The following is an 18360-nucleotide window of genomic DNA, read 5'->3' on the forward strand; positions in this document are numbered from 1 at the left end:
CTCAGGCCGGTCCAGTGTTGCAGGAGCTGGGAGACAGAGTGGTCAGCACAGTCCAGAGCAGTGAGTTTCCCCTGCAGCCTCAGGCCGGTCCAGTGTTGCAGGAGCTGGGAGACAGAGTGGTCAGCACAGTCCAGAGCAGTGAGTTTCCCCTGCAGCCTCAGGCCGGTCCAGTGTTGCAGGAGCTGGGAGACAGAGTGGTCAGCACAGTCCAGAGCAGTGAGTTTCCCCTGCAGCCTCAGGCCGGTCCAGTGTTGCAGGAGCTGGGAGACAGAGTGGTCAGCACAGTCCAGAGCAGTGAGTTTCCCCTGCAGCCTCAGGCCGGTCCAGTGTTGCAGGAGCTGGGAGACAGAGTGGTCAGCACAGTCCAGAGCAGTGAGTTTCCCCTGCAGCCTCAGGCCGGTCCAGTGTTGCAGGAGCTGGGAGACAGAGTGGTCAGCACAGTCCAGAGCAGTGAGTTTCCCCTGCAGCCTCAGGCCGGTCCAGTGTTGCAGGAGCTGGGAGACAGAGTGGTCAGCACAGTCCAGAGCAGTGAGTTTCCCCTGCAGCCTCAGGCCGGTCCAGTGTTGCAGGAGCTGGGAGACAGAGTGGTCAGCACAGTCCAGAGCAGTGAGTTTCCCCTGCAGCCTCAGGCCGGTCCAGTGTTGCAGGAGCTGGGAGACAGAGTGGTCAGCACAGTCCAGAGCAGTGAGTTTCCCCTGCAGCCTCAGGCCGGTCCAGTGTTGCAGGAGCTGGGAGACAGAGTGGTCAGCACAGTCCAGAGCAGTGAGTTTCCCCTGCAGCCTCAGGCCGGTCCAGTGTTGCAGGAGCTGGGAGACAGAGTGGTCAGCACAGTCCAGAGCAGTGAGTTTCCCCTGCAGCCTCAGGCCGGTCCAGTGTTGCAGGAGCTGGGAGACAGAGTGGTCAGCACAGTCCAGAGCAGTGAGTTTCCCCTGCAGCCTCAGGCCGGTCCAGTGTTGCAGGAGCTGGGAGACAGAGTGGTCAGCACAGTCCAGAGCAGTGAGTTTCCCCTGCAGCCTCAGGCCGATCCAGTGTTGCAGGAGCTAGGAGACAGAGTGGTCAGCACAGTCCAGAGCAGTGAGTTTCCCCTGCAGCCTCAGGCCGGTGTAGTGTTGCAGGAGCTGGGAGACAGAGTGGTCAGCACAGTCCAGAGCAGTGAGTTTCCCCTGCAGCCTCAGGCCAGTCCAGTGTTGCAGGAGCTGGGAGACAGAGTGGTCAGCACAGTCCAGAGCAGTGAGTTTCCCCTGCAGCCTCAGGCCGGTCCAGTGTTGCAGGAGCTGGGAGACAGAGTGGTCAGCACAGTCCAGAGCAGTGAGTTTCCCCTGCAGCCTCAGGCCGATCCAGTGTTGCAGGAGCTAGGAGACAGAGTGGTCAGCACAGTCCAGAGCAGTGAGTTTCCCCTGCAGCCTCAGGCCGGTGTAGTGTTGCAGGAGCTGGGAGACAGAGTGGTCAGCACAGTCCAGAGCAGTGAGTTTCCCCTGCAGCCTCAGGCCAGTCCAGTGTTGCAGGAGCTGGGAGACAGAGTGGTCAGCACAGTCCAGAGCAGTGAGTTTCCCCTGCAGCCTCAGGCCGGTCCAGTGTTGCAGGAGCTGGGAGACAGAGTGGTCAGCACAGTCCAGAGCAGTGAGTTTCCCCTGCAGCCTCAGGCCGGTCCAGTGTTGCAGGAGCTGCATCCGTCTGATACCGAGGAGTGTTGTCCTGCATGTAGGATGAGATGTTCCATCATGGGTGACAGAAGTCTCCACAACAACACCGCGATCTGCCACAACTGCATCAGAGGCCGTCACTGGCTCAGTTTCCATATCAGTCCGTGTCCACCTGAGCTCCACTCCAGTCCTGTTCCACAGGTCGCTGATGTCCAGCCAGTCTGACCAGACTCCAAAGCCCGCAGCACGAGTGTCCAATTTTCCATTGGCCTTCCTCCTGAAGCCCAGGAAGTTGTCCTCAGTGTCCTTGGCCAGTGGAACCTTCCGACTCCGTAGGTCCAGAAGGAGGGAAGCTCTGGCTAACTCCTTAACTGTCACATCGTCATTGTTGAGCATGTTCAACTGGTGAGTCAGTCTGGTAGCAGTGTAAATCCACACAACATTCAGGACACCTAAACCCTCCTCTCTTTGGCTCAGGAAGTCATTGTCACATGTGGTGTGTTGAAGCAGAGACACTCTCTCACCACTTGAACAGTTCTGTTATTCATTTCCCTCAGAACCTTCTGTGGGAGAGGCACATTTGCAAGCAGATGTTGAATCTTTGCTAGGACCACCTTTCTCACAAATCAAATGTTATTTGTCACATGCTCTGAATACAACAGGTGTAGACCTTACCGTGAAATGCTTACTTACAAGCCCTTAACCAACAATGCAGTTCAAGAAAGAGTTAAGAAAATATTTAAATACAAATACAAATATTTAAAATACAAATAAAAAGTACACAATAAAATAACATTAACGAGGCTATATACAGGGGTACTGGTACCGAGGTTAGGGTTAGTCAAGTTATTTTGTACATGTACTGTAGGTAGGGGTAAAGTGACTACGCATAGATAATGAACAGCAAACAGCAGCAGTGTAAAAACATATGGAAGGTGGGGTCAATGTAAATAGTCCAGGTGGCCATTTGATTAATTGTTCAGCAGTCTTATGCCTGGATGTAGAAGCTGTTATGGAGCCTTTTGGTCCTAGACTTGGCGCTCCGGTACCTCTTGAGAAAACAGTCTTTGACTTGGGTGACTGGAGTCTCTGACAATTTTTTGGGCCTTCCTCTGATACCACGAGTGTATAGGTCCTGGATGGTAGGAAACTTGGCCCCAGTGATGTACTGGGCCGTACTCACTACCCTCTGTAGTGCCTTATGGTCAGATGCCGAGCAGTTGCCATACCAGGCGGTGATGCAACCGGTTTTTACAGTCTCTTGAGGGGGAAAAGGTGTTGTCGTGATCTCTGTGGTAACTTGTATATGGATGTATGATCTCTGGTAACGTGTATATAGATGATGATCTCTGTGGTAACTTGTATATGGATGTATGATCTCTGTGGTAACTTGTATATGGATGTATGATCTCTGGTAACTTGTATATAGATTATGATCTCTGTGGTAACTTGTTTATGGATGTATGATCTCTGTGGTAACTTGTATATGGATGTATGATCTCTGTGGTAACTTGCAAATGGATGTATGATCTCTGTGGTAACTTGTATATGGATGTATGATCTCTGGTAACTTGTATATAGATTATGATCTCTGTGGTAACTTGTATATGGATGTATGATCTCTGTGGTAACTTGTATATGGATGTATGATCTCTGTGGTAACTTGTATATGGATGTATGATCTCTGTGGTAACTTGTATATGGATGTATGATCTCTGGTAACTTGCATATGGATGTATGATCTCTGTGGTAACTTGTATATGGATGATGATCTCTGTGGTAACTTGTATACGGATGATGATCTCTGTGGTAACTTGTATATGGATGTATGATCTCTGTGGTAACTTGTATATGGATGATGATCTCTGTGGTAACTTGTATATAGATTATGATCTCTGTGGTAACTTGTATATGGATTATGATCTCTGTGGTAACTTGTATCTGTACAGGGTGAACTGTAAACTAGTCCATAAAAAGGGGTTTTATTGTATTTAGGAATTCTGTCATATCTGCATTAGGTCTCATCCCCCACACAAGCCTTTAGATGCTGTGACACCCTGTGGAGATTGGGCCTGGATGATCAGGTTACTGTAACTTGGTATCATTTGATTGTTTAATGGTGGTTGTTTTGATTTGAAAGAGTTACACCCTCAAATGTTCTAAATGCCTTTGATCTGCCTCTTGCCCATAGAATAAGGTTGTATGAAATGCTTCTATTGTAAGCTACACGGGGATTCAGCCTAAGTAGTTCTGTTATGTTCATGCTTTGCAACTCAAGAATCTTCATGCCTAGAATAATGCCTTTACCTTTATTTAACTAGGCAAGCCAGTTAGGAACAAATTCTTATTTTCATTCACGGCCTAGGAACAGTAGATTAACTGCCTTGTTCAGGGGCAGAATGACAGAATTTTACCCTGTCAGCTCGGGGATTCGATCTTGCAACCTTTCGGTTACTAGTCCAATGCTCTAACCACAAGGCTACCTGCTGCCCCATGTGCTGCCCTGTTCATTTTACAATGTTAATACTTGCCTTGACAGATCTCAAATAGTATTTGAACCCAGGGTTGGTGGTGTGTCCACCCTTCTCATCGTGACTGTCTTGCCGTCAGGACTATGAGAGCCGCTCCAGCTACATGGTGTCTCCGAATGGCGTGGTTTCTCCCAGCAGCCCCTGCTCTCCGCTTCTGACCCCGCTGGCGGCGCATCACTACCTCCAGCTCCTCCAACAGCAGATCCAACAGCAGCAGCAACACACACAGGTGGCCGTCGCACAGGTGAGAGAGAGAGAGAGACACACACACACACACATTTATGACACACACAGTCTTGTACAGCTAACCTTGTGGGGACACACAAGTCCCATTCAAAATCCTATTTTCCCTAACCCTAAACCTAACCCGTACTCTTACCCTAACCCTAACCTTAACCCAAAAACCTAGCCTTAACCCTGAACCTAACCCTAGCTCCTAAACCTAACCCTAGCTCCTAACCCTAAACCTAACCTTAGCTCCTAACCCTAAACCTAACCCTAACACAAAACTAACCCTAGCTCCTAACCCTTAACACAAAACTAACCCTAGCTCCTAACCCTAAACCTAACCTAACCCTAGCTCCTAACCCTTAACATAATTATAACCCTCTAACACTTATTCTAACCTTAACACTAAACCCCCTAGAAACAGCATTTGACCTTGTGGGGACAAACAAAATGGCCCCACAAGAATAGTTAAACACGTCCACAGATGCAAACACACATTCACATACACATTTATGACACACACACAGTCTTGTATAACTGACCTTGTGGACACAAATCCTATTTTCCATAACTCTAAACCTAACCTTAACCCAAAAACCTAGCTCCTAACCCTAACCCTAAAACTAATCCTAGCTCCTAACCCTTAACCTTTTTTACAATTTTTATTACATTTTTATTTCACCTTTATTTAGCCAGGTAGGCTAGTTGAGAACAAGTTCTCATTTGCAACGGCGACCTGGCCAAGATAAAGCATAGCAGTGTGAACAGACAACACAGAGTTACACATGGAGTAAACAATTAACAAGTCAATAACACAGTAGAAAAAAAAGGGAGTCTATATACAATGTGTGCAAAAGGCATGAGGAGGTAGGCGAATAATTACAATTTTGCAGATTAACACTGGAGTGATAAATGATCAGATGGTCATGTACAGGTAGAGATATTGGTGTGCAAAAGAGCAGAAAAGTAAATAAATAAAAACAGTATGGGGATGAGGTAGGTAAAAATGGGTGGGCTATTTACCTATAGACTTATGTACAGCTGCAGTGATCGGTTAGCTGCTCAGATAGCAGATGTTTGAAGTTGGTGAGGGAGATAAAAGTCTCCAACTTCAGCGATTTTTGCAATTCGTTCCAGTCACAGGCAGCAGAGAACTGGAACGAAAGGCGGCCAAATGAGGTGTTGGCTTTAGGGATGATCAGTGAGATACACATGCTGGAGCGCGTGCTACGGGTGGGTGTTGCCATCGTGACCAGTGAACTGAGATAAGGAGGAGCTTTACCTAGCATGGACTTGTAGATGACCTGGAGCCAGTGGGTCTGGCGACGAATATGTAGCGAGGGCCAGCCGACTAGAGCATACAGGTCGCAGTGGTGGGTGGTATAAGGTGCTTTAGTGACAAAACGGATGGCACAGTGATAAACTGCATCCAGTTTGCTGAGTAGAGTGTTGGAAGCAATTTTGTAGATGACATCGCCGAAGTCGAGGATCGGTAGGATAGTCAGTTTTACTAGGGTAAGTTTGGCGGCGTGAGTGAAGGAGGCTTTGTTGCGGAATAGAAAGCCGACTCTAGATTTGATTTTCGATTGGAGATGTTTGATATGAGTCTGGAAGGAGAGTTTACAGTCTAGCCAGACACCTAGGTACTTATAGATGTCCACATATTCAAGGTCGGAACCATCCAGGGTGGTGATGCTAGTCAGGCGTGTGCGGGTGCAGGCAGCGAACGGTTGAAAAGCATGCATTTGGTTTTACTAGCGTTTAAGAGCAGTTGGAGGCCACGGAAGGAGTGTTGTATGGCATTGAAGCTCGTTTGGAGGTTAGATAGCACAGTGTCCAAGGACGGGCCGGAAGTATATAGAATGGTGTCGTCTGCGTAGAGGTGGATCAGGGAATCGCCCGCAGCAAGAGCAACATCATTGATATATACAGAGAAAAGAGTCGGCCCGAGAATTGAACCCTGTGGCACCCCCATAGAGACTGCCAGAGGACCGGACAGCATGCCCTCCGATTTGACACACTGAACTCTGTCTGCAAAGTAGTTGGTGAACCAGGCAAGGCAGTCATCAGAAAAACCGAGGCTACTGAGTCTGCCGATAAGAATATGGTCATTGACAGAGTCGAAAGCTTTGGCAAGGTCGATGAAGACGGCTGCACAGTACTGTCTTTTATCGATGGCGGTTATGATATCGTTTAGTACCTTGAGCGTAGCTGAGGTGCACCCGTGACCGGCTCGGAAACCAGATTGCACAGCGGAGAAGGTACGGTGAGATTCGAGATGGTCAGTGACCTGTTTGTTGACTTGGCTTTCGAAGACCTTAGATAGGCAGGGCAGGATGGATATAGGTCTGTAACAGTTCGGTTTCTACTGCGTTACATTCACTAGGCCATCCTGTACACCAGTCCAGTGGCTCAGGACATTGTGGTAGCAATGCCAGGGTGTTGAGTTCGATTCCCGCTGGCGTTGTCAGTATATAAATGTATGCACACATTGTTTTAAGTCGTATTGTATAAAAGCGTATAAAATTGCATATATTGTACATACACGTGCAGAGGTTAATTAATTCATGCACATAATATAACCAGCCCTACCGTGCACATAATATAACCAGCCCTACCGTGTACATAATATAACCAGCCCTACAGTGCACATAATATAACCAGCCCTACCGTGCACATAATATAACCAGCCCTACAGTACACATAATATAACCAGCCCTACAGTGCACATAATATAACCAGCCCTACAGTACACATAATATAACCAGCCCTACAGTGCACATAATATAACCAGCCCTACAGTGCACATAATATAACCAGCCCTACAGTACACATAATATAACCAGCCCTACAGTACACATAATATAACCAGCCCTACAGTACACATAATATAACCAGCCTTACAGTACACATAATATAGCCAGCCTTACAGTACACATAATATAGCCAGCCCTACAGTACACATAATATAGCCAGCCCTACAGTACATATAATATAACCAGCCCTGCAGTGCACATAATATAACCAGCCCTACAGTGTACATAATATAACCAGCCCTACAGTGTACATAATATAACCAGCCCTACCGTGCACATAATATAACCAGCCCTACAGTGTACATAATATAACCAGCCCTACAGTGTACATAATATAACCAGCCCTACAGTGCACATAATATAACCAGCCCTACAGTGTACATAATATAACCAGCCCTACAGTGCACATAATATAACCAGCCCTACAGTGCACATAATATAACCAGCCCTGCAGTGCACATAATATAACCAGCCCTACAGTGTACATAATATAACCAGCCCTACAGTGTACATAATATAACCAGCCCTACCGTGCACATAATATAACCAGCCCTACAGTGTACATAATATAACCAGCCCTACAGTGTACATAATATAACCAGCCCTACAGTACACATAATATAACTGGCCCTACAGTGCACATAATATAACCAGCCCTACAGTGCACATAATATAACCAGCCCTACAGTACACATAATATAACCAGCCCTACAGTGCACATAATATAACCAGCCCTACAGTGCACATAATATAACCAGCCCTACAGTACACATAATATAACCAGCCCTACAGTACACATAATATAACCAGCCCTACAGTACACATAATATAGCCAGCCCTACAGTACACATAATATAACCAGCCCTACAGTGCACATAATATAACCAGCCCTACAGTACACATAATATAACCAGCCCTACAGTACACATAATATAGCCAGCCCTACAGTACACATAATATAGCCAGCCCTACAGTACATATAATATAACCAGCCCTGCAGTGCACATAATATAACCAGCCCTACAGTGTACATAATATAACCAGCCCTACAGTGCACATAATATAACCAGCCCTACAGTGTACATAATATAACCAGCCCTACAGTGTACATAATATAACCAGCCCTACAGTGTACATAATATAACCAGCCCTACAGTGCACATAATATAACCAGCCCTACAGTACACATAATATAACCAGCCCTACAGTGCACATAATATAACCAGCCCTACAGTACACATAATATAACCAGCCCTACAGTGCACATAATATAACCAGCCCTACAGTACACATAATATAACCAGCCCTACAGTGCACATAATATAACCAGCCCTACAGTACACATAATATAACCAGCCCTACAGTACACATAATATAGCCAGCCCTACAGTACACATAATATAGCCAGCCCTACAGTACATATAATATAACCAGCCCTGCAGTGCACATAATATAACCAGCCCTACAGTGTACATAATATAACCAGCCCTACAGTGTACATAATATAACCAGCCCTACCGTGCACATAATATAACCAGCCCTACAGTGTACATAATATAACCAGCCCTACAGTGTACATAATATAACCAGCCCTACAGTACACATAATATAACCAGCCCTACAGTGCACATAATATAACCAGCCCTACAGTACACATAATATAACCAGCCCTACAGTGCACATAATATAACCAGCCCTACAGTACACATAATATAACCAGCCCTACAGTGCACATAATATAACCAGCCCTACAGTACACATAATATAACCAGCCCTACAGTACACATAATATAGCCAGCCCTACAGTACACATAATATAGCCAGCCCTACAGTACATATAATATAACCAGCCCTGCAGTGCACATAATATAACCAGCCCTACAGTGTACATAATATAACCAGCCCTACAGTGTACATAATATAACCAGCCCTACCGTGCACATAATATAACCAGCCCTACAGTGTACATAATATAACCAGCCCTACAGTGTACATAATATAACCAGCCCTACAGTGCACATAATATAACCACTCCTACAGTGTACATAATATAACCAGCCCTACAGTGTACATAATATAACCAGCCCTACAGTGCACATAATATAACCAGCCCTACAGTACACATAATATAACCAGCCCTACAGTGCACATAATATAACCAGCCCTACAGTGTACATAATATAACCAGCCCTACAGTGCACATAATATAACCAGCCCTACAGTGCACATAATATAACCAGCCCTGCAGTGCACATAATATAACCAACCCTACAGTGTACATAATATAACCAGCCCTACAGTGTACATAATATAACCAGCCCTACCGTGCACATAATATAACCAGCCCTACAGTGTACATAATATAACCAGCCCTACAGTGTACATAATATAACCAGCCCTACAGTACACATAATATAACTGGCCCTACAGTGCACATAATATAACCAGCCCTACAGTGCACATAATATAACCAGCCCTACAGTACACATAATATAACCAGCCCTACAGTGCACATAATATAACCAGCCCTACAGTGCACATAATATAACCAGCCCTACAGTACACATAATATAACCAGCCCTACAGTACACATAATATAACCAGCCCTACAGTACACATAATATAGCCAGCCCTACAGTACACATAATATAACCAGCCCTACAGTACACATAATATAACCAGCCCTGCAGTGCACATAATATAACCAGCCCTACAGTGTACATAATATAACCAGCCCTACAGTGTACATAATATAACCAGCCCTACCGTGCACATAATATAACCAGCCCTACAGTGTACATAATATAACCAGCCCTACAGTGTACATAATATAACCAGCCCTACAGTGCACATAATATAACCAGCCCTACAGTGTACATAATATAACCAGCCCTACAGTGTACATAATATCACCAGCCCTACAGTGTACATAATATAACCAGCCCTACAGTGCACATAATATAACCAGCCCTACAGTACACATAATATAACCAGCCCTACAGTGCACATAATATAACCAGCCCTACAGTACACATAATATAACCAGCCCTACAGTGCACATAATATAACCAGCCCTACAGTACACATAATATAACCAGCCCTACAGTGCACATAATATAACCAGCCCTACAGTGCACATAATATAACCAGCCCTACAGTACACATAATATAACCAGCCCTACAGTACACATAATATAGCCAGCCCTACAGTACACATAATATAGCCAGCCCTACAGTACATATAATATAACCAGCCCTGCAGTGCACATAATATAACCAGCCCTACAGTGTACATAATATAACCAGCCCTACAGTGTACATAATATAACCAGCCCTACCGTGCACATAATATAACCAGCCCTACAGTGTACATAATATAACCAGCCCTACAGTGTACATAATATAACCAGCCCTACAGTGCACATAATATAACCAGCCCTACAGTACACATAATATAACCAGCCCTACAGTGCACATAATATAACCAGCCCTACAGTACACATAATATAACCAGCCCTACAGTGCACATAATATAACCAGCCCTACAGTACACATAATATAACCAGCCCTACAGTACACATAATATAACCAGCCCTACAGTGCACATAATATAACCAGCCCTACAGTGCACATAATATAACCAGCCCTACAGTACACATAATATAACCAGCCCTACAGTGCACATAATATAACCAGCCCTACAGTGCACATAATATAACCAGCCCTACAGTACACATAATATAACCAGCCCTACAGTACACATAATATAACCAGCCCTACAGTACACATAATATAACCAGCCCTACAGTACACATAATATAACCAGCCCTACAGTACATATAATATAACCAGCCCTACAGTGCACATAATATAACCAGCCCTACAGTGTACATAATATAACCAGCCCTACAGTACATATAATATAACCAGCCCTACAGTACATATAATATAACCAGCCCTACAGTGTACATAATATAACCAGCCCTACAGTGCACATAATATAACCAGCCCTACAGTGCACATAATATAACCAGCCCTACAGTACACATAATATAATAATATAACCAAGTCTTATTCAGTACTATAGTACTGATGTGCAATGGGGGACTGACTGTCTGGCTTAATCACGGCATCATGTGCCTCATTTGGCACTATTGTCTGCCTGTCTCTCTGCTGCATGACCACTAGGGAGCACTGCCATCACAGCTATGTAAGGATACACACACACACATATTCATGTACACTTACATGCACACACACACAACACAACACAACGGGGACAGAGTGAATCAGTCTGCTATTGTTGTAGAAAATTAGCCTGGAAGGCACAACACAAACACAGAGTTATTTATATTTTTCATTTATTTTCCCAGTCGTTCCCAGAGGTTTGCAGATGCGCATCGTCAGACTATAATGAGCTCACCGTGAATTATATTAACAAATAATAGTGGGAACCCGTCATTCTTTTCAATTTCAGGTCCGGGAAATTCCATCTAATTAGATTTTCAACTGCAGTCTCTTGGATGGGGGGGGGGGGGGGGGGTCGGGCTGTAGCATGAAGTAGAATTTTTCAAACAGAAAAAAACTTACTGACAGACACACACTGTTATAAACACACACACACACACTACACACACACACAGACACACACTTCCTCACATCCCCATTATCATCAGTCCCACTAGGCACAGTTCTGATTCCTGATCCCCCCTCTTTCCTGCTCATCTCCCCCACTCAGGTGCAGCTCCTGAAGGATCAGATGTCAGTGGAGACCGCAGCTCGTGTAGAGGCTCAGGCTCGTGTCCACCAGCTGCTACTACAGAACAGAGACCTGCTCCAGCACCTGTCCCTGCTGGTCACACAGCTCAAACATCTGGAGAGCAAGGCACCGGGACCGGGGGAGAGACACACAGCTGGACTGGGACCGGGGGAGAGACAGGGTCACAGTAAGTCACCTGCACTAACTATACGAACCAGAACAATTAAGTTGAATATACAGTACAGGTAAAACAGTCATTCTCCATTGAGCATGCTTGTTAATCCAGGACTTTATACAGTGGGGCAAAAAAGTATTTAGTCAGCCACCAATTGTGCAAGTTCTCCCACTCCAAACTCCACTATGGCCAAGACCAAAGAGCTGTCAAAGGACACCAGAAACAAAATTGTAGACGTGCACCAGGCTGGGAAGACTGAATCTGCATTAGGTAAGCAGCTTGGTTTGAATAAATCAACTGTGGGAGCAATTATTAGGAAATGGAAGACATACAAGACCACTGATAATCTCCCTCGATCTGGGGCTCCACGCAAGATCTCACCCTGTGGGGTCAAAATGATCACAAGAACGGTGAGCAAAAATCCCAGAACCACACGGGGGGACCTAGTGAATGACCTGCAGAGAGCTGGGACCAAAGTAACAAAGCCTACCATCAGTAACACACTACGCCGCCAGGGACTCAAATCCTGCAGTGCCAGACGTGTCCCCCTGCTTAAGCCAATACATGTCCAGGCCCGTCTGGAAACATCATGATTTGGGGCTGTTTTTCTGCAAAGGGACCAGGACGACTGATCCGTGTAAAGGAAAGAATGAATGGGGCCATGTATCGTGAGATTTTGAGTGAAAACCTCCTTCCATCAGCAAGGGCATTGAAGATGAAACGTGGCTAGGTCTTTCAGCATGACAATGATCCCAAACACACCAACGAAGGAGTGGCTTCATAAAAAGCATTTCAAGGTCCTGGAGTGGCCTAGCCAGTCTCCAGATCTCAACCCCATAGAAAATCTTTGGAGGGAGTTGAAAGTCCGTGTTGCCCAGCAACAGCCCCAAAACATAACCTCTCTAGAGGAGATCTGCATGGAGGAATGGGTCAAAATACCAGCAACAGTGTGTGAAAACCTTGTGAAGACTTACAGAATACGTTTGACCTCTGTCATTGCCAACAAAGGGTATATAACAAAGTATTGAGATAAACTTTTGTTATTGACCAAATACTTTTTTTTCTCATTTTGTCTATCATAGTTGAAGTGTACCTATGATGAAAATTACTGGCCTCTCTCATCTTTTTAAGTGGGAGAACTTGCACAATTGGTGGCTGACTAAATACTTTTTTGCCCCACTGTATGTGTCCAGGACACTGGCCCTGCATGTACAACAGTTCATCATCAAGGACAGATCACACTTACATACCAACATTTAGGAAATGCACATTGTTAAGCAAGCTAAGCAATCATAGACCCACACACACACACACACACACACACCTACACACACGCATGCACACACACACACACACACCTACACGCACGCATGCACACACACACACCTACACACGCGCATACAAGCACATACGCACACACACGCATACAAACACACACACACGTATACAAACACATACACGCATATAAACACATACATACATAAGAATAGATAGAAGTCAAAACAGGGCAACAACAATGGTAAGATACAATTATGAGAAGTGCAGTGGACATAGAACTGGTGCTCTCCTGATACAAAGAGGAAACAGGGGAAGCAGGTCTACAAATCCTTTACTTTGAGTAGAAATACCCTGATAAAATACAGGTCAAATAGATGCTGGTTCATTTTTGGCTGTGGCTAGATTTAATTTCCCAGCCTGAATACAACAGAAGAAGTCTTGAACTCAAAATTGTACTGAAGTATTTGCTATAAACATGTACTTAAGGATCAAACAAACAAGTACATTTGAAAGTTTTGTTATCCTATCAGATGCTTAATAATTTGAATCAACTTAAACCTCCTCATCAGACTCCTCACTCTGCTGCGTCACCCTCTTTGCACCCTCCATGATGGCACTGATGGCGGGGCTTATGGGTGCTGCGTCACCCTCGTTGCACCCTCCATGATGGCACTGATGGCGGGGCTTATGGATGCTGCGTCACCCTCTTTGCACCCTCCATGATGGCACTGATGGCGGGGCTTATGGGTGCTGCGTCACCCTCTTTGCACCCTCCATGATGGCACTGATGGCGGGGCTTATGGGTGCCGCGTCACCCTCTTTGCACCCTCCATGATGGCACTGATGGCGGGGCTTATGGGTGCCGCGTCACCCTCTTTGCACCCTCCATGATGGCACTGATGGCGGGGCTTATGGGTGCCGCGTCACCCTCTTTGCACCCTCCATGATGGCACTGATGGCGAGGCTTATGGGTGCCGCGTCACCCTCTTTGCACCCTCCATGATGGCACTGATGGCGGGGCTTATGGGTGCCGCGTCACCCTCTTTGCACCCTCCATGATGGCACTGATGGAAGGGCTTATGGGTGCCGCGTCACCCTCTTTGCACCCTCCATGATGGCACTGATGGCGGGGCTTATGGGTGCCGCGTCACCCTCTTTGCACCCTCCATGATGGCACTGATGGCGGGGCTTATGGGTGCCGCGTCACCCTCTTTGCACCCTCCATGATGGCACTGATGGCGGGGCTTATGGGTGCCGCGTCACCCTCTTTGCACCCTCCATGATGGCGGGGCTTATGGGTGCCGCGTCACCCTCTTTGCACCCTCCATGATGGCACTGATGGTGGGGCTTATGGGTGCCGCGTCACCCTCTTTGCACCCTCCATGATGGCACTGATGGCGGGGCTTATGGGTGCCGCGTCACCCTCTTTGCACCCTCCATGATGGCACTGATGGCGGGGCTTATGGGTGCCGCATCACCCTCTTTGCACCCTCCATGATGGCACAGATGGCGGGGCTTATGGGTGCCGCGTCACTCTCTTTGCACCCTCCATGATGGCACTGATGGCGGGGCTTATGGGTGCCGCGTCACCCTCTTTGCACCCTCAAAAACCAAACATCATATTAATACTATAATATTTGAATATACAATCATGTTATCTAATATCGCTGGCAGTTGATTGTGCTAAATTATCCTGTTTACTTAAGGATCAACACTATAAGGTCGGTAAAGTCAATTGTGTCACAATGCTTTAAAATGTAAACAGCATCTGGAAACAAACATTAAAATAGAATGTTACAGAGCCATGGAGATCCATGTCAGCATCAGTAGGCCTATCATTTAGTTGTATTTATACACTATTTTGAGGTGAACCAAAGCTAATCAATAGCTGAGAAATAACCTACAATACTGGACCACGTCTGTTAAATAGACTTGAAAAAACTAGCTACAAAAGTACTAGTCTAGCTACACGAGTAACAACATTTTCACTTCCTCACACATCCACTCCAAGTCAGAAAGTGGTCTCGCCTTCTTGCCAATGGCACGTAGAGTCCTAAACAGTATCTGGACACAGACACGCAGGCAATGTGACACTTGCTGTGTTCATGGTCACAAATGTTCTCCAGCTTCATCATTTTATTTCCGATGACAAATGAGTTGTTTCTGCTTTTATCTTCAGCATACTGGCGACACACAGAACAACTCATCACCACAGCCTCAGCATCATACTGTAGCCAGCCTCTTGAGAATCCTTTATCTCCAAACCTCCATTTCTCACAAAACATTCTTTTTTGTGTGATTCGTCCTCCTTTTCTTCGGTGGGTTTTCGTTTCAAAGGTTGGCTTACTCCATGTAAATGTCACCACATAACAGCTATTTAATGAACGGTAGCTAGCAGCAGACCCATGGCATGTGAGCGATGTCAAGTAGTTGATGTCCTGTACGGCAAACAGTGCCACGGAACTAGGAGCATTTAGAGGCGGTCTGTGGTAAGCTGGAAAACATGAGTCATTTCCTCCTACACATCAGGACAGATATTTTATTACATTACTATTTTGTGACAAAACATTTACTCCCCAGTGTGGTGTATAGCCTTCTGAGATTCACCCTCCAGTGTGGTGTATAGCCTTCTGAGATTAACCCTCCAGTGTGGTGTATAGCCTTCTGAGATTCACCCTCCAGTGTGGTGTATAGCCTTCTGAGATTAACCCTCCAGTGTGGTGTATAGCCTTCTGAGATTTACCCTCCAGTGTGATGTATAGCCTTCTGAGATTAACCCTCCAGTGTGGTGTATAGCCTTCTGAGATTCACCCTCCAGTGTGGTGTATAGCCTTCTGAGATTAACCCTCCAGTGTGGTGTATAGCCTTCTGAGATTCACCCTCCAGTGTGGTGTATAGCCTTCTGAGATTAACCCTCCAGTGTGGTGTATAGCCTTCTGAGATTTACCCTCCAGTGTGGTGTATAGCCTTCTGAGATTAACCCTCCAGTGTGGTGTATAGCCTTCTGAGATTTACCCTCCAGTGTGGTGTATAGCCTTCTGAGATTCACCCTCCAGTGTGATGTATAGCCTTCTGAGATTCACCCTCCAGTGTGGTATATAGCCTTCTGAGATTCACCCTCCAGTGTGGTGTATAGCCTTCTGAGATTCACCCTCCAGTGTGTTGGATAGCCTTCTGAGATTCACCCTCCAGTGTGGTATATAGCCTTCTGAGATTCACCCTCCAGTGTGGTCTATAGCCTTCTGAGATTCACCCTCCAGTGTGGTGTATAGCCTTCTGAGATTCACCCTCCAGTGTGGTGTATAGCCTTCTGAGATTTACCCTCCAGTGTGTTGGATAGCTTTCTGAGATTCATCTCCAGTGTGGTGTATAGCTTTCTGAGATTTACCCTCCAGTGTGGTGTATAGCTTTCTGAGATTCACCCTCCAGTGTGGTGTATAGCCTTCTGAGATTCATCTCCAGTGTGTTGGATAGCCTTCTGAGATTCACCCTCCAGTGTGGTGTATAGCTTTCTGAGATTCATCTCCAGTGTGTTGGATAGCCTTCTGAGATTCATCTCCAGTGTGGTGTATAGCTTTCTGAGATTCATCTCCAGTGTGTTGGATAGCCTTCTGAGATTCATCTCCAGTGTGGTGTATAGCTTTCTGAGATTCATCTCCAGTTAGGTCCTTGAAAGAACCCCACACCGACTAATGAGGTTCCTCTATGAACCACACCTCCTATCGGGTTCTTGGAAGAACCTTTTGGGGGCCATTTTCCGTGCCAAGAACCCTAAGGTTCTTCAAAGAACTTTGAGGATCTTAGAAGAAGCCTTGTTGAAGCCCTCATTTTTAGAGTGTAGTTATCTTAGCCAAACAAGACAACAACAGTCTTTCATCTTGGTCATGATGACCAATTAAAACAAATTCAAAAGAGCAATCAAAACACAAATAGCTGATGCCCCAAAAAATCTAAATGAATGGGACCTGTCAGCCATTGCTACCAGTACGGCACCATTTGTGTGGTAGTGTCTGTATATTTGTTTTTGTGGGGTTGACACGTGGTGTTTCATGCTATCTTAAATCATGGTACACCCAGAACTAGTAAATGCTAATCCAACCAATCTAAGACACAGTCCACTCAGATGCTGCCGGCTGCACAGCCAAAACCTCTGTCTCTGGAGAGTGTATTCACATAGGCATGTGTGTATTTGTGTGTGTGTGTTAGAGAGAGATTGAGATAGGGAGAAAGAAGTGAGAGAAATGGAGGAAGGAAAGAGAGAGAAAAACTGATAATGAGATGATGATTTGAAAGAAAGACAGAAGAAATTGACTGACAACTGTGTGTGTGTGTGTGTGTTTTGATTTTGAGTAATTTGTGTCTGTGAGAAAGAGACAGGGAAGGAGGTGTGAGAGAAACTGACTAACAACTAGGGACATTGAGAGTGTGGGCTAAAGTTAGACTTGTTTGCTTAATTTCATTAAAATATTCATTTTTTGACTATTTGTGTTCAACTTTGTCAGTTAAAGACATTTCTCTTCCTTCCCCTGTAGATGATCAGGAGTCGTCATGGACGACCAGGTCTCTGTCACTCAACCTGAAAAACCATTACAGCTTGAGCAGCATGGACCAGCCCATCACCTCCACCCCTGCAGGGCCACTCCAAACCCCCCCCCTCACCTCTTCCCAGGTGGATGGTGCCGAGTCCTACCTCAACCTCCTCAACCTGGAGAATGGGACCAAACCACTGGGCTCTCAAAACGGGGGGGAGACGGAGACAGACACACTCATCAGAAGAACATCCAATGGGAAGCCAGGGCGGAAAGACAGCTCGGAAGTGTCGTCAAATGAGATTGTGCGGTTCGAAACAAGGAATTTGACAGCCCTGGATGAAAGGTAAACTATCTAAACATAGCTTAGTTTATACATCTTACTGTACAAACCTTTCTTG

The 18360-nt window shown here is 45.7% G+C and overlaps 1 protein-coding gene across 1 annotated transcript in view; it reads left to right on the forward strand.

Annotated features, from left to right (window-relative positions):
- si:dkey-34e4.1 (carboxyl-terminal PDZ ligand of neuronal nitric oxide synthase protein) overlaps nucleotides 1–18360 on the forward strand; it is a 167388-nt gene that overhangs the window by 118306 nt on the left and 30722 nt on the right. The window contains exons 8-10 of the mRNA XM_031803071.1: nucleotides 4254–4418; nucleotides 11957–12164; nucleotides 17963–18305. Of these exons, the coding sequence (XP_031658931.1) occupies nucleotides 4254–4418; nucleotides 11957–12164; nucleotides 17963–18305 (716 nt within the window). The remainder of the gene's footprint in view (nucleotides 1–4253; nucleotides 4419–11956; nucleotides 12165–17962; nucleotides 18306–18360) is intronic.

Source organism: Oncorhynchus kisutch, linkage group LG23 (assembly GCF_002021735.2).
Source record: "Oncorhynchus kisutch isolate 150728-3 linkage group LG23, Okis_V2, whole genome shotgun sequence".
Taxonomy (NCBI): Eukaryota; Metazoa; Chordata; class Actinopteri; order Salmoniformes; family Salmonidae; genus Oncorhynchus; species Oncorhynchus kisutch.